General features: G+C 64.4%; 5 protein-coding genes across 5 annotated transcripts; 3 read left to right on the top strand and 2 right to left on the bottom strand.

The window, feature by feature from the left end:
• Positions 1-4,188: 4,188 nt before the first annotated feature.
• On the top strand, positions 4,189-4,536 carry EMIHUDRAFT_241408 (hypothetical protein; the record flags this gene model as incomplete). Its single annotated transcript, XM_005773655.1, has 1 exon — positions 4,189-4,536. The coding sequence occupies one exon, from the start codon at positions 4,189-4,191 to the stop codon at positions 4,534-4,536; it is 348 nt and encodes a 115-aa protein (XP_005773712.1).
• Positions 4,537-5,851: 1,315 nt separating this feature from the next.
• On the top strand, positions 5,852-6,705 carry EMIHUDRAFT_444521 (hypothetical protein). Its single transcript, XM_005773654.1, has 3 exons — positions 5,852-6,106; positions 6,180-6,335; positions 6,419-6,705. Exons 1-3 carry the CDS (start codon positions 5,891-5,893, stop codon positions 6,683-6,685), a joined length of 639 nt encoding a protein of 212 aa, XP_005773711.1. The 5' UTR covers positions 5,852-5,890; the 3' UTR covers positions 6,686-6,705.
• Positions 6,706-13,001: 6,296 nt separating this feature from the next.
• EMIHUDRAFT_117276 (hypothetical protein) lies at positions 13,002-15,003 on the bottom strand (the record flags this gene model as incomplete). Its single annotated transcript, XM_005773653.1, has 2 exons — positions 13,002-13,586; positions 14,497-15,003. The coding sequence occupies 2 exons, from the start codon at positions 15,001-15,003 to the stop codon at positions 13,002-13,004; spliced, it is 1,092 nt and encodes a 363-aa protein (XP_005773710.1).
• A 2,199-nt stretch (positions 15,004-17,202) lies between these two features.
• Positions 17,203-18,003, top strand: EMIHUDRAFT_241402 (hypothetical protein; the record flags this gene model as incomplete). Its single annotated transcript, XM_005773652.1, has 1 exon — positions 17,203-18,003. One exon carries the CDS (start codon positions 17,203-17,205, stop codon positions 18,001-18,003), a length of 801 nt encoding a protein of 266 aa, XP_005773709.1.
• Positions 18,004-18,442: 439 nt separating this feature from the next.
• On the bottom strand, positions 18,443-20,080 carry EMIHUDRAFT_117274 (hypothetical protein; the record flags this gene model as incomplete). The annotated part of the gene is made up of 1 exon (XM_005773651.1): positions 18,443-20,080. One exon carries the CDS (start codon positions 20,078-20,080, stop codon positions 18,443-18,445), a length of 1,638 nt encoding a protein of 545 aa, XP_005773708.1.
• Between the last annotated feature and the right edge of the window lie 1,330 nt (positions 20,081-21,410).

The raw sequence follows: 21,410 nt of genomic DNA, 5'->3' as shown, positions 1-21,410 counted from the left end.
CTCACAGACCTGCGGCCTCTGCCACGACGACGGCGCCGACAAGACATCCGAGGAGGCTGCAGCGGCTGACGGCGGGCCTGCTGAGGGCGCCGGCGGGGGGAGGGGGGGCAAGCGCCGCCGCCACAACAAACGCGGCGGAGCCGGCGGCGGCCGAGGCGGCGCGGGCGGTCTCCGCCAGGGCGGCGACGGAGGCGGCGGCGGCGGCGGCGGCACGCGCTCGCCACCGACGCCGACGGCAAGGTCTACTACTCGGAGGAGGGCTGCGCGCAGGGCGACCCGCTAGGCCCCTTCCTCTGGTCGATTGGCTACCACTGGTCTCTGCTGCAGCAGCAGGCGGCGCACCCGGACACGCTGCTCTCGGCACGAGCGCGGACGTCTTCGGCCTCGAGCAGCGCGGCGCTGTCGGGGACGGCGGTAGGTGGGGTGGTTTGACTTTGCCGCAGAGGCCGTCCCTAGCTGTGAACAGCAAAACGGGACAGTATGGGTTGCAACTAAAAAGACCTCCAAGACCAGGGAGCCCTCCCCTTCTTCGCGCAGACATATGCTCCTCTCCCCCTTCCTTCGCTTCCCCGCGCGTGGCCGCTGCCTGCACCCCGCTGCCGACGCCGCCGCGCTCTGCGCCGCCGCCATCTCGGGGCTGAAGCCGGCCACGCTCGCGAGTGCGGAGGGCCTCGTGGGCGCGATGATGTCTCAGTCGGGCGCGGGTGCGAGCCGGCGCGAGGGTCAGGCGGAGGTGGCGCATGCTTTTGCGGCCGGAACCGCCTCGATGCCGGCCGACGAGGCCGAGGGCCTGGTCTGCGCAATCTTGGGCGTCCTCGCGGCGACCAACGGCGTCTGGTCCGACGAGTACCGCCGAGGCTCGCACGCGCTCTACATGGCGCTGATGGGCCGTCGGTGGGCCGGCAGCGGCGCGCACGAGGGCGCCCTGCGCGGCGGCCTCGACGACCACACCCGCCTGCCCGCCCACGCCGAGCTCGTGGAGCGGCTCGGCATACGCCACGCCGCAGACTCGCACGGAGGCCTAGAAGCGGAAAGGTCTAGGAAAGGTCCAGGAAAGGTCTAGGAAAGGCCGCAGACTCGCACGGAGGGCTAGAAGCGAAAGCCGCAGTCTTGTGCTCCAGCCACCCCTCGAGAGGGCACGCCTTCCGCTGTACTCACTGTGCCTGTGTCGCCCGCATTCACGCGAGGCCCTGGGAAGACTCTTTAGTCCCTTCCGCACCCCTGGAAGCACAGCGGAAGGGCTCGAGCACAAATGCGCCTGTGGAACGCTCTGCACAAGCCCTCTCTCCCCCGCCGCGAGGTCGGTGGCGTCTTCGTCACGTAGGCACGGAGGCGTCGGAGGGTGGGAGGGGCCGCCACCGCCGCGTCGCCGGACCGCGCGCCGCGCGAGGCTGTGGCGCGAGCACTTCGCGGCGGGCGGCGACGTCGCCTCGGCCCTCGCTGCGCCCGGCCCGGCAGACGCGTTTGGGCGGCGCGACGGGCACACGACCTTTCCTAGACCTTTCCTGGACGCCTTTCTGTAGGCGGAAGACGCGTTTGGGCGGCTCGACCCTCTCGGGCACAAGACGTTTGCGCTGCTGCACTGGTTCGCGGAGATCTGGGGAGGGATTGGGGGAGGTGGGGAGAGGCGGGGAGAGAGATGGGGAGAGGTGGGGAGAGGCGGGGACAGATGTGGAGAGGTGGGAAGAGATGGGGAGAGATGTGAGAGAGATGGGGAGAGATGGGGAGAGGCGGGGACAGATGTGGAGAGGTGGGAAGAGATGGGGAGAGGTGCTGCCATCTAGGTTCGAGAGCCTCGGTACCATACCTCCAGAGTGGTCGAATCCAGTGTGGGTTCAGTCCCGTGGGTGGTGCGGTAGGTTCGCGGAGAGCCACGGCTTCTGCCAGCTCCTCAACCGCGAGATGGTTGCTTCTCTGGGCTCGCTCCTCCGCCAGCTCGCCGCCCTCTCGGGCAATCTCGGGCAATCTCGGGCAATCTCGGGCAATCTCGGGAGTAGGTTCGCTGCTCCACCAGCTCGCCGGCCCCGGCGGGTCGGTCCTTGAGGTTGGCGCCGGCAACGGCCGGCTGGCTTAGAAGCAGAATACGTCACGAATTCCTCTCTCCCAAGCAGCGCTCGAGAGGACACGCAGTCAGCCGCATTCAGCCGCACTCCCGCCGCATTCACTGCCGTTGTCGCCCGTGCTCACGCGGTGCTCGGAGCACGCTGCACAGTCCCGTGCCCCCGGCTTGCGGTATGCGTCTTCTGTGTACGTAGGCGGAGCTACCGCACCACCCACGGGACTGAACCCGCACTGGATTCGAGACTCTGGAGGTGCGGTACCCGTAGGCCGGCTCGCGCACTTCCTCAACCGCGACGGCGGGCCGGTTGCAGGCAAATGCCGCCGTCACAGACAGTGACACTGCGGGTGTCACACGGTTGCGGCACGGCTCGCCTCTGATGCCCACACACACACGCGCGCGTCCTTTGAGGTCTGGAAGGGGAAGGGGCTGTGTGTCTGTGCATGCATGTCCGCGCATGCACCGCTCGCCCACCGCTGGCCACGCCCGGCCAGAGGTCCAACGAGAGAGCGAGAGAGTGAGCGAGATTGTCCCGAGGCTGCAGGGAGGGTCGTCGCGACGGCGAACCCACCCTCCCCTACCCCACGGTACCCGAACCCACCCTCCCCTACCCCACGGTACCCGAACCCACCCCACGGTACCCGAACCCACCCTCCCCTACCCCACGGTTCCCGAACCCACCCTCCCCTACCCCACGGTTCCCGAACCCACCCTCCCCTACCCCACGGTACCCGAACCCACCCTCCCCTACCCCACGGTACCCGAACCCACCCTCCCCTACCCCACGGTACCCGAACCCACCCCACGGTACCCGAACCCACCCTCCCCTACCCCACGGTTCCCGAACCCACCCTCCCCTACCCCACGGTACCCGAACCCACCCTCCCCTACCCCACGGTACCCGAACCCACCCCACGGTTCCCGAACCCACCCTCCCCTACCCCACGGTACCCGAACCCACCCTCCCCTACCCCACGGTACCCGAACCCACCCTCCCCTACAGGGAGGGTCATCGCGACGGACGCTCTCGCCGGCCGCGGCTTTATCGGCTCGTTCGGCGATGCGTCGGTCATCGCCCAGCCGCAGCAGGCAAGCCCCCTCCGCCTCCTCGGCGCGTCACTGCTGCTGCGAACAGTGTCTCTTCACACCTCGTGCCGTGAACAGCTGTCGCACGACGAGGCTGTAGCGACACACGCGCCAACGGTGCGTGCGCTAGTCCCATACCTCCAGAGGATCGAATCCAGTGTGGGTTCAGTGTCCGTGGGCGGTGTGGTAGAACGCGATGGAGCTCATCACCACCTCACCGCCGCCCTCCTCGCCGCCCTCCCTGGCCGCCCTCCTTGCCGTATTCCCTGGCGGCCTTCCCCCCCCCCCCCCCGCCCCCACCCCCACCCACCCCCCTTGAGCCGTTGCGCGGAGCCAGAGGCGGAGGGAGGGCTCCAGCCTGGCATCGCAAGCGGCGGAGGCGTTCTGGCTTGGGGCGGGTGCAGGCAGAGCGCCTGTTCACGCAAAGGCACAGCCCGGCCCCAGATCGCACGCAGGACATATGTGTACGAGAGGACAGGACAGGCAGACAGGCAGTCAGGACAGGACGGGACAGGAGAGGACAGGACGGGCAGACAGGCAGATCTCGACCAGTCAGACAACAGGGCGACGCCGAGCCCCAACGGAAGGCTAGCGCGACACCCGCCTCTGTTCACGCAAACACACGACCCTGGGCCCAAGACGCACACGCACAGGCAGTCGAGGGAAGGGAGAGACAGCAGCGACAGTCAGAGCACCGGGTCCCAGGAAGGCGAATGCGAGGACGGCCTCTAGTGCGAGCTCTAGCTAGTGAGCTCGTACGCACGCGGGCAAATCGCGACTATAGCTAGTTCGTTAGTTAGGAGTCGACCGACCCTCGCGCACAGTGGCAGTCAGACACGCGACACGGGGCCCCAGGGAAGGCGAGCAAAACCCGTATCGCGCGCGCTAGTCGCCGACTCGGAGGCCGCACCGGCCAGGCGCGCAGCCGGAGAGAGATCTCTGTTCCCAGGTGGTCGTCTCCCCTACCCCACGGTACCCGAACCCACCCTCCCCTACCCCATGGTACCCGAACCCACCCTCCCCAGGTGGTAGTCTCCTCGTGGATGCCCGAGGAGGACTGGACGGCGGTGTGGCGCGCGCAGCCGAGCGTTCGCGCCTACGTGGTGCTGGGCGAGTGCGACGGCGGACAGTCCGGGCTGCCGTGGGAGACGTGGGGTGTTCGGCCGTCAGAGTGCTTTGGCGCCGCCGACGCCGATTTGCCGCCGCCGCCGTGGCTGGTGGGCCCCGAGCCCGCCGCCGACGCCGTGCCGCCCTTCCAGGCGGACGGCTGGGCGCGTCTCGGTGCGACGGAGCCCGCCGTCGCGGCGGTGACGCGATGGATGGTTGGGCAGGGCGACGAGGACGCGCCGCGGGGCAACTCCACCTGCGCGACCGTCTTCGTGCGTGGGTAACGTCCGAACCACAGCGTGTCCGTCGTCCTTTTCACACACTCTCCCAGTCCTGGTCTAGTTAGTCACCCGTGTCACCGCCGCCCGTCGTGCGGTTTTGTGGGTCTACTTCTCTTCGGCAGACGTTTTAGCTGGTGGGGCTCGCCTGAGCCCTGGTGTCGAGGTGTCGAGGCCCGGTGTCGAGGGTGTCGAGCTGCTGTCGAGCTGCTGTCGAGGGATAGAGGTGTCGAGGCCTGTCGAGGCCTGTCGAGGCCTGTCGAGGCCTGTCGAGGCCTGTTGAGGCCTGTCGAGGCTGGAACCATGCTTGACCGTGTCGAGGGGTGTCGAGGGGTGTCGAGGGTGTCGAGGGTGTCGAGGGTGTCGAGGGTGTCGAGCAGGTGTCGAGTGTTGTCAAGGGGTTTTGCGTCTAAGGTGTCGAGGTGTCCAAGGTGGCAGGATGCAGTGGCTAGTGCCATTTCACTGTGGCACAGCTCGCGTTACAAAACCTTGATTTGACCATTGCGCGAAAAATGTACCTCTCGGTGCCTTCCAGACGCAGCTGCGACCCCGCCGAGTAGACGGCGGCACACAGCAGGGGGCGCGGCGTGCCGCCGTCTACTCGGCGGGGTCGCAGCTGCCTCTGCGCGTCCTGGGGAGGTACATTTGTTGCGCGCCGGAGACGAGACTCGACGCCGCTGAGATCGGATATCAAGCTCTGACAAGTCGCACGTCGCTCCTTTGACGCCGACGTGATTCACCCGTGCAGACCACATCAGGACACGGTCTCGACGCGCTCGGTACGACGCCTGCGACCCGTCTCGGGTCAGGTGGCACGACGCTCATCGCGCCTACCAGCGCTGCCATACAGGTTGCCACGACGAGGTCGAGCACGCTTCTATACGCTCGCCGAGCCTTCCTTTCCATCCCATTAGGCAGCCTGGGAACGGTGGCGGTCAGAGGCAAAGCCTAAGAGGGGTGGTGGAACCACATGTCACGGCTACTGCCGGCTCGACGCCACGACACATGCGGACGATCGAGCAGCCATCGAGAACAACAAGACTTTTGGCGAGCCAACGCAGCCGAGAGATAAAATCTTCGCAAGAGGAGAGCCCAGAGTCTCTTGCTAGAGCGGTGCAGCCAGGCCGCACAGCGCGAACTCGCCGTACTGAGCCTAGCGCAGCGCGAACTGGCCGTCTGAGCCTAGCGCAGCGCGAACTCGCTCCTGTCGCTGCGCAACCCTAGCCGAGCTCCATTTTTAGGACTAAAAAGAAGACTAAAAAGAAGAAAAGAATCTCGAAAGGAAGAAAAACATTTGCGATCCCCAAGGTCGAAGGTGCACCCTGGATATCCTCGGAGCGCGCGACCCGGACCAACGCCGATGGGCTGGAAGGCGGCTGCACGCCACCTAGGCCTGGCATTCAAGGCCTTCGCCCAGTATGAGGAGCCCCCTGGAGGGTGTGGTGCACCACCGATCGATGACCCTGTGCCGCCGACACCTGAACGCGTCGCTGACGGTGATGCCGCAGCTGCGGAGAGAGAGGCGCGAGCGTACGAGGCCGAGCTCGCCGCGCACCAGAGTGGAGCAGCGGAGTGGGTGCGGTCGCGTCCGCGCTACCTTCCTGCTGTCGCTGCCGAGACTGACCGCCTCTCTGCTGCGGCGTCCTCAGGAGACGCTCGAGCGCGAACACCTGTGGGAGCTGTTCTGGAGGGACACCACGCAGAAGATCGCGGCGCTGGCGGCGATGGTCTTTGTCCTGTGGCTGCTGTACTCGCGCTACCGGCAGCTCCGCGGCGGATCGACACTCACTCGCGAATCAGCAAAGGCGAGCGCGCGCCTCCCGCTACCACCGCACGCTACCACCGCACACACACACCGGCGCCCACTCCTCCTGTGCTCCGCTTGCAGCTCGCCTCCGGCTACAAGGCGCCCGACAAGGCGGATCTGAAGGCCAAGGCCTCCGCCTCGGGCAGCGGCGAGGCGAGCGGCATTCTCTGCCCAGCCCACACCATCTACCTTGGCCCAATCTCTTGGCCCAATCTCCTCACCTCAAGCTCACCACCTCTCACCACCACATCCAATCACCTCGACGCATCTCTCACCTCCCTTCCTTTCTCCTCTCCTCTCGGCTCATCACAGCTCGTCTCGGCGCACCTCGGTCCAGACCCTTCCTAGACCTTTCCCAGACCCTTCCTAGACCTTTCCCAGACCTTTCCTAGACCTTTCCCAGACCCTTCCTAGACCTTTCCCAGACCCTTCCCAGACCTTTCCCAGACCTTTCCTAGACCTTTCCCAGACCCTTCCCAGACCGTTCCTAGACCTTTCCCAGACCCTTCCTAGACCTTTCCCAGACCCTTCCTAGACCTTTCCCAGACCCTTCCTAGACCTTTCCCAGACCCTTCCTAGACCTTTCCCAGACCCTTCCTAGACCCAGACCCTTCCTAGACCTTTCCCAGACCCTTCCTAGACCTTTCCTAGACCCTTCCTAGACCCTTCCTAGACCTTTCCTAGACCTTTCCTAGACCTTTCCTAGACCTTTCCTAGACCTTTCCCACCTAGACCTTTCCCAGACCCTCCTTTCCCAGACCTTTCCTAGACCTTTCCTAGACCTTTCCTAGACCTTTCCCAGACCCTTCCCAGACCTTTCCTAGACCCTTCCTAGACCTTTCCCAGACCCTTCCTAGACCTTTCCCAGACCCTTCCTAGACCTTTCCCAGACCCTTCCTAGACCTTTCCCAGACCCTTCCCAGACCTTTCCCAGACCCTTCCTAGACCTTTCCCAGACCCTTCCTAGACCTTTCCCAGACCCTTCCTAGACCTTTCCCAGACCCTTCCTAGACCTTTCCCAGACCCTTCCTAGACCTTTCCCAGACCCTTCCCAGACCTTTCCCAGACCCTTCCCAGACCTTTCCCAGACCCTTCCCAGACCTTTCCCAGACCCTTCCTAGACCTTTCCCAGACCCTTCCTAGACCTTTCCCAGACCCTTCCTAGACCTTTCCCAGACCCTTCCTAGACCTTTCCCAGACCTTTCCCAGACCTTTCCCAGACCCTTCCCAGACCTTTCCCAGACCCTTCCTAGACCTTTCCCAGACCTTTCCCAGACCTTTCCTGGACCGTTCCTGGAACCTTCCTGTAGGCGAGCGCCGTCTCAGACTCGTCCGGGCCGCGGGGCGAGCAGCTGCGCAGGTGGGCGCGCTCACACACCCACACAACCCAACGCCCCAGACCGCACGCACGGGCAGTCGAAGAACGGACACACACAGATCGACGGACAGAGACCGACGGGTGGCTAGTCCGGCAGGCAACGCCAAGCTCACACCCCCACACCCACACACTCACTCAGCACGATCCCACACACGCACACACGCACGCACGCACGCACACACACACACACGCACACACACACACACACGCACGCACGCACGCACGCACGCACGCGCGCACGCCGCCACCATCGCCACCGCTGCCCACGCCGCCGCCGCCCCCGCCGCCCCCGCCATCGACAGCACTGCCACCCACGCCCGACCCTCCCACGCCGCCTCTAGGTCGGACGGTTCGCCATATCTCGCCATATCTCCCCACATCTCGCCATATCTCGCCATATCTCCCCATATCTCCCCATATCTCGCCATATCTCGCCATACTCGCCATATCTCCCCATATCTCGCCGTGTCTCGCCGTGTCTCGCCGTGTCTCGCATATCTCGCCATATCTCGCCATATCTCCCCATATCTCGCCATATCTCGCCGTGTCTCGCCATATGTCGCCATATCTCGCATATCTCGCCATATCTCGCCATATCTCGCCATATCTCGCCATATCTCCCCATATCTCGCCATATCTCCCCATATCTCCCCATATCTCCCCATATCTCCCCATATCTCGCCATATCTCCCCATATCTCGCCATATCTCCCCATATCTCCCCATATCTCCCCATATCTCCCCATATCTCGCCATATCTCCCCATATCTCGCCATATCTCCCCATATCTCCCCATATCTCGCCATATCTCCCCGCCGCTAGGTCGGACGGCTCGCCATATCTCCCCATATCTCCCCATATCTCGCCATATCTCCCCATATCTCGCCATATCTCCCCATATCTCGCCATATCTCCCCATATCTCCCCATATCTCGCCATATCTCCCCGCCGCTAGGTCGGACGGCTCGCCATATCTCGCCATATCTCGCCATATCTCCCCATATCTCCCCATATCTCCCCATATCTCGCCGTGTCTCGCCGTGTCTCGCCGTGTCTCGCCGTGTCTCGCCGTGTCTCGCCATATCTCGCCGTGTCTCGCCATATCTCGCCATATCTCGCCATATCTCGCCATATCTCGCCATATCTCGCCATATCTCCCCGCCGCTAGGTCGGACGGCTCGCCACTGCCCCAGAAGGAGATCAAGACGTCCGAGGAGCTGATGAAGGCGGCGAGACACTTCCGAGACACTGCCGCGACACTGCCGCGACACTTCCAAGACTCTGCCGAGACACTTCCGAGACACTGCCGAGACACTGCCGCGACACTTCCAAGACTCTGCCGAGACACTTCCGAGACACTGCCGAGACACTTCCGCGACACTGCCGAGACACTGCCGAGACACTTCCGAGTTGCTCCCTCGCACGGCCCGCGGCACGCGCCTCGATCCCTCGCGGCCTGCCGCCCTACGCCCGCCCCTCACCGCCACCTCTCTCCCCACTGTGCTGGTGAAGGCGGCGGCAGCGTCGCGGGACCTCTTTGAGCGCACCGTACGCGAGCCTAGAAGCGGAAGATCTCCCCAGATCTCCCCCCGTATCTCCCCGTATCTGGCAGCACGGAGCCTAGAAGCGGAAGATCTCCCCATATCTCCCCATATCTCCCCCCGTCTCTGGCAGCACGGAGGCTAGAAGCGGAAGGCGTGGTCTTGCATTCCGACGAGCGCTCGAGAGGACACGGACTCCGCTGTGTTCGGCCGCATGCCACTGCACGCACACTCTTCCGCCGTATTCACGCGGTGCTCTGAAGACTCTGCACGGTACCGCCCGCCCGCCCTGAAGTTGGTGTCTCCACCACGTAGGTCAGCGATCCCGACCTGGCGTCCAAGGATGAGTAGAGTGCGGGGGGGGGGGGGGGAGAAAGAGCTGTGGAAGACTGCGGAGGCGCAGAGACGCGAGGGGAGAGCAGGGGCCATGGCGCCCCGCGATGCCGCCGTGGTGTCCGAGGAAGGCGAGAGAGCGGCGCGCTCATCGCTGTGGCTCTCTGATCCCGCGGGGCGGGCTTTGTACTGCGCGGCGAGAGCCGCTGCGGATTGATGTGCATGTGGGGATGCGGCCTGAGGCCCTGGCAGGGTTACACGCTGACACGTACGAGAGATACTCAAAAACGCGCCCCTACCCTGAGAGTTCTTTCCCTAAGAGTAAGAGCTAAGACCCCACGCTCCCCTCTAACCCCGTGAGAGAGGTGAGAGCGTCGTTGTCCGTTGATGAGCGCGCTTTCGCTCAAGCGCTTTCGTTTAATAATATACATACGCTGTGACACCTCTCGGCGATCGGCCGTTGGTTGGCGTATGTGTGAGACAGGGAAGTTGCAGGAGAGAGACAGTCGGTCCCGCCGCGCGACCTCGCCTCTCGATCTCTCCCTCTGGCTCTGCGAGCTTACAGTATCGCTGCCGCCCCGCGGCGCCGCGCCCGGCCGCCGCCCCTGCCCGCGCCCGGCGCACGCCCTTCCACATGGTGCGTAGGGAGACGGCCGTGCGGCCTGAGTAGCTGATGCTGCTCTCAACCCACAAAGCGCATTTGCTCAGATCGGATGCCGACCGCTTTTAGGGGATCATTTGCCCTGAGTTGGTCGCTCCGGCTGCGCTTGTAGAACGAGACGGTATATTCGGAGGCCCAGGAAGACCGGCCGCCTGGTCCAGTGCTTGAAAAGAAGTGCGGCGAAAGTGCCGAGCCCGTCACCAAGTTGTGCGGGATCGAGCCCTGGTTCCATGCAGTAGTCGACACATAGGGGTGGTCACATGCGTTGGCGAGAACACCTTCAAACTCCTCGCGATAAATCCGCTCGAGGGTCGATATTGCCATTCCCGAAATGCCAAGCATAGGAGGTCCCACATCCCCGTCGATGGCTCGCTGCAACGGTGTCTTCTTGTGAAATGGGACGCCCTCCCTGATTGTCGCTCGCGGATCAGCACTCTTCGGCCGCGACCTGTTGGGGCGGCTCAGTGACGAGCGGGAGCGAGCCGACGCGGTCGCCGGACGCACGAGATGCTCGTTTGACTTTGAATGATGTGTCCGGATCGTCATTGGGACCGCAGCCCTGCGACTGCGATCGATCGTCATGCGGCTGCAATGCGGCCGGCGGAGTAGTAACCGCCACTCGGAAAAGAATTTTTAGACGCTCGGAAAAGAATTAAATGAGAACAACTATCTCTCACACAGCAGATTTTCTTTCTTTTCTTTCTTTCTTTTTAGCAGACAATCCCTGTGTGGTGGCGGCGTGCCGTCCTCCCATCCCTCCCTTGGCTTGTCCGTTTTCTTTCTTTTTTACAGCAGACAGGCTCGACACAGGTGCGGACTGGCGCGTGCTAGGAAAAGAATTTTTCAAACCCAACTCTCTCTCACAGCAGACAGGCTCGACACTTCACCCCGGCACCAGCCCAGCTGCGGCTTCTAGCTCGGCTTTGCGGCGGCGCTCCTCATCGGTCAGGGCAACTGGTGCTGCTGCGGCAGCGGTGGCCGCCGCCGCCACCTCCGGTTTCTTGCGCAGCATCAGGTTGATGACGCTCATGCTTGGTCGCGCGCCGGCGCGGACCTTGGCCTGCAGGGCGAGCAGACGCTCCTTCATGTGCGCCTTCCACTTCGCCTCCGCCTCTGCCGCCGCCTCCGCCCGCGCTTCGACGCGCTTTTGCTTCTTGCTCTCACCGCTCTCGCTCGACCCGCCATCGGATGGCCCCTCGCTGGACGAGCAAACCTCGGCGGCCGCGAGCTTCTGCTCGTTGAGGCGCAGGAACGCCTCCTTGAAAGCGACGGCGGCGCTCTCCTTCGCGCCAAGGGCGGAATCGATCTCGGCCTCCGTCCACGACGTCAAAAGCTGCGCGACGGACGGAGCGAGCGGACGCTGCTCCCACTCCACCCACATATGAGCGCCGTCGCGACGGTCGCGGCCATCCTCGTCGCGCCAGCCGTAGTCCTCGCTCCATTCGACTTGCTCGTACTCATCCGACTTGGCCATGCGCGCCGTCACGCACTGGAGCACGGGGCGTAACTCATCCAGCGGGCCTCCATCGCGGAACTCACGCGCTTCCTCGTCGTACACGCCCGACTTTTTCAGATAATTGTGCCAGCCGACCTTCTTCACGTCGCCGTACACGAGAGCCAGGCCGCCGCCCTCCGCGGGGCGCACCAAAACGTCATCGAGGTTGATCGTGCCGACGCGCCCGATCATGATCAAGAAGGCGAAGCGCTGGAAGGAGTCGGTCGTTATAGCATCCAGCCTGTCACAGTCGTCTTCATGGTTGATGATGTCTGCCAACGAAGTCGCGGCCTTAGCGTCCTTCTGTGCACTCACGTCGAAGACGCAGTCCTTATAAAGACCACCTCGGAAGCCAGCGAGCGGCGCGACCGCACCTTCAAGGGTCGTCGGCTCCTTCACTGAGCCGCCGAGCTGAAACGCGGCTTGCTTGACGCCCGTGCCGCTGGCGAGGCGCAGGGAGGTATCGATGGTGGCGAGCGTGAGCGCCTTGATTTCGCCTGCTCCTCCTTTGCTTAAGAATGCGAATGCTTCACGGTTTATATTCTTGAAGATGTACTTCTTGCCGGCCTCGTCAGCCAGCTGCACGAACGGCCTGGGGCCAAACGTTTCGGCCGTGCCCTCCCAAAGCACGGTCCCGTCCTCGAGCGAGAAGGTGATTTGGCGCGCTGCGGGCTTCTCGTCCTCCTCCGAGCTCATGTGGGCGCCGTCGCGATCAAGCGCTGCCGTGTTGGGCCCGCCGCCTCGCCCGGCCCTCGTGCCGCCCGCCTGAAAACGGGGCCTCCGAATGAAGAAACCTAGGGGGATGCGCGCCCAGCGAGAATTTTCCGGCGCGATCCTTTGGCCGCGTTGGGTAGCGACTCCCGCGAGCCACGGCGGTGTGGAGAACGACAGACAGTCGCTGCATCTGCAGCCCGTGCCAGTTCTGTGCCAGTTCTTGGTGGTCCATGTCGCATGTGACCTAAAGAAAAGAAAGAAAGAAAACGGACAACCCAAGGGAGGGATGGGAGGACGGCACGCCGCCACCACACAGGGATTTTAAGGAGAGGGGTGTGGTGACCTCATCGAGGTGCTGAGCGTCGTGCGAAAGTTTGTTACTCAGGTCTCAGCTGGTTCGCCGCCTGCCGAAGAAGAGCGCGGACGGCCCTGCCGCCTGCGCCGGGCGGCGGGGACCTGTCGTACACACGACCTGCTGCTGTTCCTTTTTTTACTCATCATCTCACAGTAGAGAGGTGTCTGTTTTTTATTGTAATCACACGCTCAGAGATCGCCACTCCCGAGCTCGATCTCCTCCGCCCCTGCACCACCACCGTCGGGCAAAAAGAGGGCCAGCCCCACCGTCGCCCAGAGCGACATCGTCACGCCCGCTAGACAGTACTGCCAGAAAAGTACGGTCGCGACCTCTCGCTGGCCGACCCCCGAGAGCGTCGAGATGGTGGACATGTTCATGGCGGTGGGCGAGCCGCCGACGATCAGCAGCACCACGGGCAGCAGCGGGTTGGAGCCCGCTGGCGGTAGCAGCCCGAGGCGCAACGCCGCAAGGACGACACCAAGGTTTGCGGCGGGCACGACGAGCAGCTTTGCAACGAGCACAAGCCGGGTCGTGGCGCCGGAGAAGAGGAGGCCGCCCGGGCCGCCGCTGCCGCCGCCGCCGCCGCCGCCGCCGCCGCCACCGCCGCCGACTTTATCGCCGCCGCCGCCGCCGCCGCCACCGCCTGCGCCGCCGCCGCCGCCACCGCCTGCGCCGCCGCCGTGTTCGCCTGCTCCACCGACCGGGGTGGTGTCGTCGGCAGCCCGGCCAACCAAAAGCGATGCCCCGAGGGTGAGACAAATGAGCGGGATCGCCTACAGGAAGGTTCCAGGAAGGTTCCAGGAAGGGTCCAGGAAAGGTCGAGGCGAGGTCTAGAGGAGCGGGATCGCCCCTCGGCCCAGCATGACTCCGACGTCGAGGAGGAGCCTATGTGTGCTGCATACGCCGACATCGGGGCGGGAGGGCGGTCTTGTGCGGTGTAGTACTCAGAGCACCGCGTGAAGACGAGGGGCTACGAGGACAGTGACGACGGCTTCTCGACTGCCTGTGCGTGTGCGTCTTGGGTCCGGGGTTGTGTTTTTGTGCGAAGACGGCTGAATACGGTCGAATACGGCGGGGTATATGCCCTCTCGAGCGCGGGTTGGGAGACAAGAGTACGTATTCAGCTTCTAGGACGAGGAACCGCAGCGGTGCATCCGTAGTCACCACCAGCCTGCGCAGCGGCGTGGCGCCCGTCGCCACCCCCGCCAGCGAAGCCAGCGCCGGGCGGGTCAGCAGCGGTGCAAAGCAAGAGGCCAGGCGGCGCGTACAGCGAGCGGCTGGCGGCGGTCGAGGAGCATGGCACGCCGTCTTCTCCAGCCTGCCGCCGCTTTGTGCTGCTCTCCCAGGACTCCCAGGACCCGACGGCGCCCCTCTGCCGGGATCGGACGGCTCTGCGCCCGGCCGGTCGCCCCTCTGCAGCCCGAGCGGAGGCTCGCTCGCACCAGCCGCGGCACAAGCGGCTGCGGCGGCAGTGCAGTCTCCGGAGGGCTGCATCTCGATCGCCACCGGCCCAACGGCCGCACCGGCCGCCAGCATCGGGCTGCTGTCGGCGGCGGAAGACCGGGCGCTCACACAGCGACGGTATGGCAGTCCTGGCGTGTAGCCTCCGCCGCCGGCGACGGACGGCTGCGCGTCGGTCTCGGCGATGGCGGCGGCGGCGGCGAGCATGCGCGGAGCACACACCCACATGCACACGCTCATGACGACGTTGACGAGGAAGAGGTAGGAGAGCGTGCGCGACTCGAGGCTCTGCGCATGCGCCTCTGGCAGTGATGGATCTGCGGGTCCAGCGAGCGCCGGAACCGCGGCTGTGATGGATAGCAGCAGCGGCAGCGGGAGCCCGACCACGTTGGAGAAGCCGCACAGGGCGGTGGTGATTGGACGTGCCGCTCGCGGCGCAGCTGTGAGGCGGGCGGCCAGCTGTCCGCACACGAGGCCATTGAGCATGAAGGCGAGGCTCATGACGGGAACGCCCTTCAGGTGGGTCAGCATCGACGCCGTGATCCCCTCGGCGCAGGACGTGAAGATCATGAGCGGGATGAAGAGCTCCTTGTTGACCTCCGACAGCGCCGTGAGCACTCGCGCGTCCAAGCGGAGCATGCGGGCTGTGAGGCCGCCGGCTGCGCCAGCGATGACGACCTTGAGCGCCGCGGCGGCCGCGACGCCAGCCAGCGACAGAGTCGTGGACATGGCCTACCACGCCGGGCGTTATCAGGAGCGAGGCCTTCGTAAGCAGCGAGAAGTCAGCAGCGAGGCAGTCGTCAGCGGCGAGGCCGACGTCGGCAGGGCTGGCCGTCGTGGCCTGGCCGTCTATCTCCAGTGAAAGAATTTAGACAAGACAACTCTCTCTCACAGCACACAGGCTCGACACAGGTGCGAACTGGCGCGTGCTAGTACTATCACCGGCGCACCAGTGAAAGAATTCTACGAATAAAAGCCCCTCTACAGCAGACTGGCACGAACTAGCACCACAAAAGGCACAGCAGACAACGGCCCCTTATGGGCCGTCGAAGAGGCCGTCATACTCCTCCGGCCTCGCCCCCCCTTCCCAACCCTCCCCTGGCTCAGGCTCATCCTCGCGGCGCGCAGTGCGCACCCCGCCCCGCGAAGACGAACCCTTCCGCCGGCGTGCCTCGCGGGACTGCCGCCCGCTGCCGCCGCCCTTCCCCCCCTCCGCTGCCCGCGCCGCCTTCTCCGCCGCCCGCGCGGCCGCCTTCGCCTCCTCCGCCGCTAACAGCGCCTCCCTCCGCGTGACCCCTATGGGCCCCTTGCGCATCCAGGAGAGGTCGCGCGAGCGACCTATCCAGGGGTTACTCGGATACGGCGCAACGTGAAAGAAGAATTCGCTCCGGATCCCTGTCTTCTTTTCTTTTTTCTTTTTTGCGCGACCGTTACATCTTCGCAATCTCGCCGATCTCCCGAACTCGGAGTCCTGACGCGCGCCACGTAGGAGCGCGCCATTGACTTGTGTCGTGGGATGTGCTGGTCCCTTCGCGCCTCACTCGCTACTGGCGCGCTCTCGTATGTCTGCGCGTACTATCTTTTCCGCCGCCGCACCACTCACCGCGATCGTTGGCACGCCATATTCCTGTTCACCTTCAGCTCGATGCAATGGCTGGAGGCAGCGCTCTGGGCAACCGATCCTGTCAACGATCGCTGCAGCGCCACGAATGTCGCGCTGTCGACGTGGATTCTCCCGTCGCTGCTGACCGGAGAAATATATGTTCAGTGGGCCTGCGCAGGCATATACCGCCTCTCACTCCACGACGTCCAACTCTCACCGGCTTGGCGATGGTGCCTCCTGATGGTTGGGATCGCGTGGGTCGGCCCCATCGCACACCTACGCGCACCCGCCTACTTCGGGCCGAGGCCATACTGCACGACAGTGCAGCACACAGCGCTGCGATGGATCTCAACCGAGAGGCAGATACCTGAGCCCCTGATCTGCATGTGGGTCGCTGCCATCACTGCGCCCTTGCTGGCCATGAAACCTTTGGCCGCGGGCGCCACGTTCGCCATTGCGGGTAGCTCGCAGGCGCTGGGCGTGTACCTGACTGTCGGCAACGGCGTGTTTGGCTCGCGCTGGTGTTGGATCTCCTGCTGGTTGGGCTTGCTGATGCTCCTCGACCCGTGGCTGTTTGGCAGTGCGGTGCCCGGCGCACCCCTGCGAAAGACCAGATGAAACCAGAGTTCTTGGTGGCTGGGCACGGCGACGTAAGCGATACAGGAAGGGTGGATGGTGCAGGAGTGACGCTCGGTCGAGTTTTAACAGTTCTGTACCCACTACTCGATTCTACGGTGAGTTTCGATTGACGCTTTTCTGAGAGAAGTGTCTGTGCGAGTCCGGAGACGGATTCAAGGTGTGTACGAAGACGGAACGAGCACAGCAAGAGCAGCCTGGATCGCGGTTCGTCAGGTCAGCACGTCTCTCCTCCTCATGCAAACGGTGCAAGCGGGGGACTCGGCTGCGCAAGCCATGTTTTTCTCTTCCTGCGAGGCCGAGGGAGCTTTGTTGTAAAATTCTCACTCTTCGGGGCACGGGGCATGTGCGTTCGGACTTTTTTGCTGTGTAAGGTACTTCGGCCAACCCTCACCCCCCCCCCCCCCCCGTCAGACCAGGCCAGTATGTATAGGTAGGTAGGTAGAAAGCTGAAAGGGTGAAGAACAGCCAGGCTCGGACCGTGGACACCAGCGCGGTATGGGTGGACGCGAGACAGATGATGACGACACGCACGAGCGACACACAGACACAAACAAGCTCACAAGACACACAGCCAGCGTGGCTGCCAGGTACCATACCACACCCCGCAAAAAAGTTGGAACCCTGCCCTTCGTTGCTCAACCCACCACACAGTTGGTTGGCACACCGCATAGTGGTTGCCCCTTCCTATGTCGCTCATTCTGAGCGTAATCACCGCCTCTGCGTTTGCTCCGGCGCCTGCCTTCACGTTCACTCACGTGCCCACTCCCGTGCGGCTGGCGCCGCGGCTAGCGCCGCCGCGTGCGGCGAGGCCGTGCATGGTTGACTCGTCGGGCATCGACGGCTGGCCGGAGCTTGCGCAGGCAGCGGTCTTCGTCGGCTCATATGCGAGCCTCGGCGCCTGCGCGGTCGGCACAACGCGGCTGTTTGACGCCGCGCGAGAGAGTGCCCTGCCGCTGATCACCGGGTCGCGCTCCGCTGCCGCCGAGCTGCATCGCGATTTCGTCGCGGCTCTGCCGCTGCTCGGCCTCCTCTATCTCGCCGCCGGCGTCGGCCACTTTGCCGACGCGGAGGCGTTCCGCGCCATCTACCCGCCCGTGGGCACGTGGGGCCTCTGGTACCTGCCCGGCTCCGCAGAGTTTCACGTGGCGTGGACGGGCGTCGCAGAGTGTCTCGGCGGCGGCGGGCTGGCGCTCGGCGGCCTGCTCAGCGGGCTCGGCGTCGAGGCGGAGGGGGCGCTTGGCCTGCCGGTCGGGGGGCTGCTGACGGCCGCGTCCGCTGGCGGCCTCTTCCTGCTGACCGTCGCGGTAACTCCAGCCAACATCTACATGTTCACGCACGGCGCCGTGATGAGCGGCCAGGACGCCGGCGCTGCGCTCGGCCTCTCCTTCCACTGCGCGCGCTTCGGCATCCAGGTCGTCCTGCTGAGCCTGCTTGCGACGCTCGCACGCGACTCGTTCTACTACGCTTGGGGGGACCAGCTGGACTGACATTGCGCGGGTTCGGAGTAAAAATTGAGTCCCTGGCCCTTCGTTGTTAAAAGAAAGAGGGGCCAGGCCGCATGGCCGGGCGCGGCGGGCGGCGCCACCGCGCCCGTCCTCCACGCACAAGGCGTCCGGCGAAACGACTAAAGCAAATTGCACACGGGGGGGGCGGCGGGGGAATACGGTGTTCGTTCTGAGAAGCGCGCACGCGCACATGGCACATCCCTGACATCTCCGCGGAGAGTTCGGACCGCGTTATAGGATGTGCACACTATACACACTACGTATAGCTCGATTATCAAGCGTTAATAACCAACACTGAGGATGGAAGCCACTAGAGTACGCTCTCTGGGCACGTCAAAGGTCAGCTGCCAGGCAGGCACCTCTCTCTCCAATAACACAATAACTCAGCGCTGAGGCGGCACCCGGAACAGCACACGCTCACCTAGAATCCCTTTCTGGCCCTCTGCGCTCGCAGCGACTCGTTGCGCCGAGGCGGCTCGCCGCCCTGCGGGCCGCGATTGAGCATGCGCCGCCGAGTGCCATAAATCTCGCTGCGGCAGCTGGGGCAATCCGTGGCGATGTCGCATTGCCCTTGGCGCGTGACGTAGTCCGCCTGCCGCGGCTTGGTCTGAGCGAGGAGGCACGTGTAGTGGAAGATGTTGTGGCAGCACAGGCTGTAGCCCCAGCCGTCGTCCGCAAAGGGGTCGCAAAAGAGAGCCCTCGTCAGCAAGCGCTCGTCGTCGACGTCGCTGCCCTCCAAGCAGATCGAGCAGCGCGCGCCCGCCTCTAGCCACGGCGCGAGCTGCGGCGGCGGTGGCGGCGGTGGCACTGGCGACAGGTGCGCCGGCTGCGGCGAATCTGGCTCGGCCGTGCCCCCAGCCTCCTCCGCCTCCTCCGCTGTCGCCGCCGCCGCCGCATCCTCCTCCTGCTCAAGCAGCCGCCGCCGCTTCGCAGCCCGCTGCTCGCGCTCGTCCGGCGGCATCTGATTCTCCGAGCGCGCCAGCGCCAGCCCCAGCTCGGCGACCTCTGCATCCGTCGAGCATGCCTCCGCGGGCCGCTTGCGCTGCGAGCTGCGCTGGAGCCGCGTGGCAGCCGATGGCGCCGCCTGTGCAGCGGAAGCCGCGGCTGGCCCAAAAGCCTCCTCCTCCTCCGCCTCCGACTCCGACTCCTCCTCCTCCGTCTCCGACTCCTCCTCCTCCGTCTCCGACTCCTCCTCCTCCCCCTCCGACTCCGCTTGAGCGACGCGCTGCTGGCGCTGCTGGCGCTGCCACCGCTTGAAGGCTGGCGGGAGGCCACCGAGCCTCTGTCGGGTGGCTGCCATCGAGCGGGCGCGGAAGAGCGCCGCGTCCTCAGCGGTGGCGAAGTAGCCGAGGGTGATTTTCCTGCCGCCAACCGTCACCTGCAGCATGTACTTCTTGCTGCCTCGCAGCTTCGGGTAGAAAATCACGCCTTTGTAGCCGCTATTGCTGCCGCTGCTGGTGGCCAGCGTAAGGCCCTCCCTCTCTGCTTGCCGGACTGCCTCCTCGCCAGCAGCAGTGGAAGGCGCGGGTGGCGGCGGCGGCGGCGACGGCGCGGTGAGATCGCTGGTGTCCCTGCCCGCCTCCCTGCGGGCGTAGAAGAGCGCCGCCTGCTCGGCGGTGGCGAACATGCCGAGGAAGACTTGCTTGCCGCCGACCCTCACCGCCAGCTCGTACTTCTTGCTGCCTTTCCGCTTCGGGCAGTAGCAGACACCCTTGTAGCCGCTGTTGCTGCTGCCGCTGGTGACCAGTGTAAGGCCCTCCCTCTCCGCCTGCCGTATCACCTCGGCGTCAGCGGCAGTGGGAGCAGCGCGAGGCTGCAGCAGCTTGGCGGCGTCGGCGCGGCCGTACTCTGAGCGAGCGTAGGCGACAGCCGCCTCTTCAGCGGTGTCGAAGGAGCCGAGGTAGACACGCTTGCCGCCATCCCGCACCTGCGCCACGAACTTCTTATTGCTGCTGTTGAAGGTCACGTTCTTGTAACCAGTCGTGTTCCTCTTGTAGATGGCTGGGATCAGCACGAGGCGCTCAGTCGCTGTGGCCCGCGACGAGTTCGCGCGAGCCATCTGAGCGGGCGTCACGTTGAGTCGTCTCAGTCTCACGTGAATTCGTCCCTGTCTCACTCTCAGCGTCTCAGCGGTGTCTCAATAGATCCATCACTCCGTCTCACTTCCGTCTCACTTCAGTCTCTCCTTCCTGCCGTCTCAGCGGTGTCTCAATAGATCCATCACTCCGTCTCACAGAGAGAGAGAGAGAGAATTCTTGATACGAAACCACGACGACACACACCAGTCGACTCGCATCGGTTGCCTCCATGAACGGCGGAGCTATTCTCGCGTCCACACCACACCTGGCTCCAACGTGGACACGCCCATAGCTGGGGACACTACTAGGTCACGCATGGCATCAGAAGTTTTATCTCTGGGCCCCGAAAGGCATCTCTAGCAGCGTCGTTACGCATGCACCCTCCCCTCCTGGGCGCATACGCCTCACGTCTCGACAGAGCATAAGCCCTTGGTGTGCCACGAGACGAGTTCTTCGCCATCGCAGCGAGCAGCAAGCCACTCGCCGCAGCAGCCGGAGGCATCGCCACGGCACTGGCTGCGCCGCGGTCCCGCACCCGTCGGCGACGCTCCCCCCGCGGAAGACCGCGCGTAGCGACGCCTTGACGATCGAGATGAGCGCGCTTGAAGCTCGCCCACCTACTGCCCCTGAGAGTTGGTTATCGAGTGGGCTCAGCTCCCCCCCTTGGGATCGAAGCTTCCACGACCTCGCACCCAACACCACAGGCGGGATCAGAGAGAGACTCCGCACCGGACACCGCCCGGGCACAGACCCCCTACCCGTCGGACAATGCCTGGACCCCTCACAGAGCAGCCCACGCACAGGTCACGCATCGGCAGGTTTGACACCTGGTTCAGGCGTAGACAGCACACACTGGTCACAGTTGCATAGCCCTGCCGGGGGGGACGAGTTCGCAAGGTTAATATTAAAAGAATACAAAGTGGTGACAACCACTGAGTTCTCAGTGGACGACGAGCGTCGACTGAACAGAAGGTGGGTGTGCAAAACACCGGGTCGGCGCCAGGCTTAGACAGCCAGTCGCACGACGGTCGACTGGTCACAGTCTCATCACGAACACGTTCTAGTCGTTCCCCTTCCTCGTAGCTTGCATCGCTGCTCGCCTCACTCCAGTTGCTCCTCCTCGTCGACCCCTGCTTCGTTTAGCCTGATGAACGTCACTCGGCCTTGGCCCACTGAAACGCTCCCCTCGCAAGTCCACCGTCGTCCTCTCTCTCTCTCTCTCTCTCTCTCTCTCTCCGTCTCACTTCCGTCTCACTGCAGTCTCTTCCTGCGAGAGAGAGAATTCTTGATACGAAACCACGACGACACACA

Source organism: Emiliania huxleyi (assembly GCF_000372725.1).
Source record: "Emiliania huxleyi CCMP1516 unplaced genomic scaffold EMIHUscaffold_331, whole genome shotgun sequence".
NCBI lineage: Eukaryota > Haptophyta > Isochrysidales > Noelaerhabdaceae > Emiliania > Emiliania huxleyi.
Note: the sequence above shows the minus strand (reverse complement) of the source record. Positions and strands in the feature narration are given on the sequence as shown.

Excerpts from the sequence above, each read along its gene's own strand:
- EMIHUDRAFT_444521 (XM_005773654.1), top strand. The coding sequence starts at position 5,891 with ATGGGCTGGAAGGCGGCTGCACGCCACCTAGGCCTGGCATTCAAGGCC. Across the intron at positions 6,107-6,179 it reads AGAGTGGAGCAGCGGAGTGG|GAGACGCTCGAGCGCGAACA; the intron begins GTGCGGTCGCGT and ends CGGCGTCCTCAG. Across the intron at positions 6,336-6,418 it reads TCACTCGCGAATCAGCAAAG|CTCGCCTCCGGCTACAAGGC; the intron begins GCGAGCGCGCGC and ends CTCCGCTTGCAG.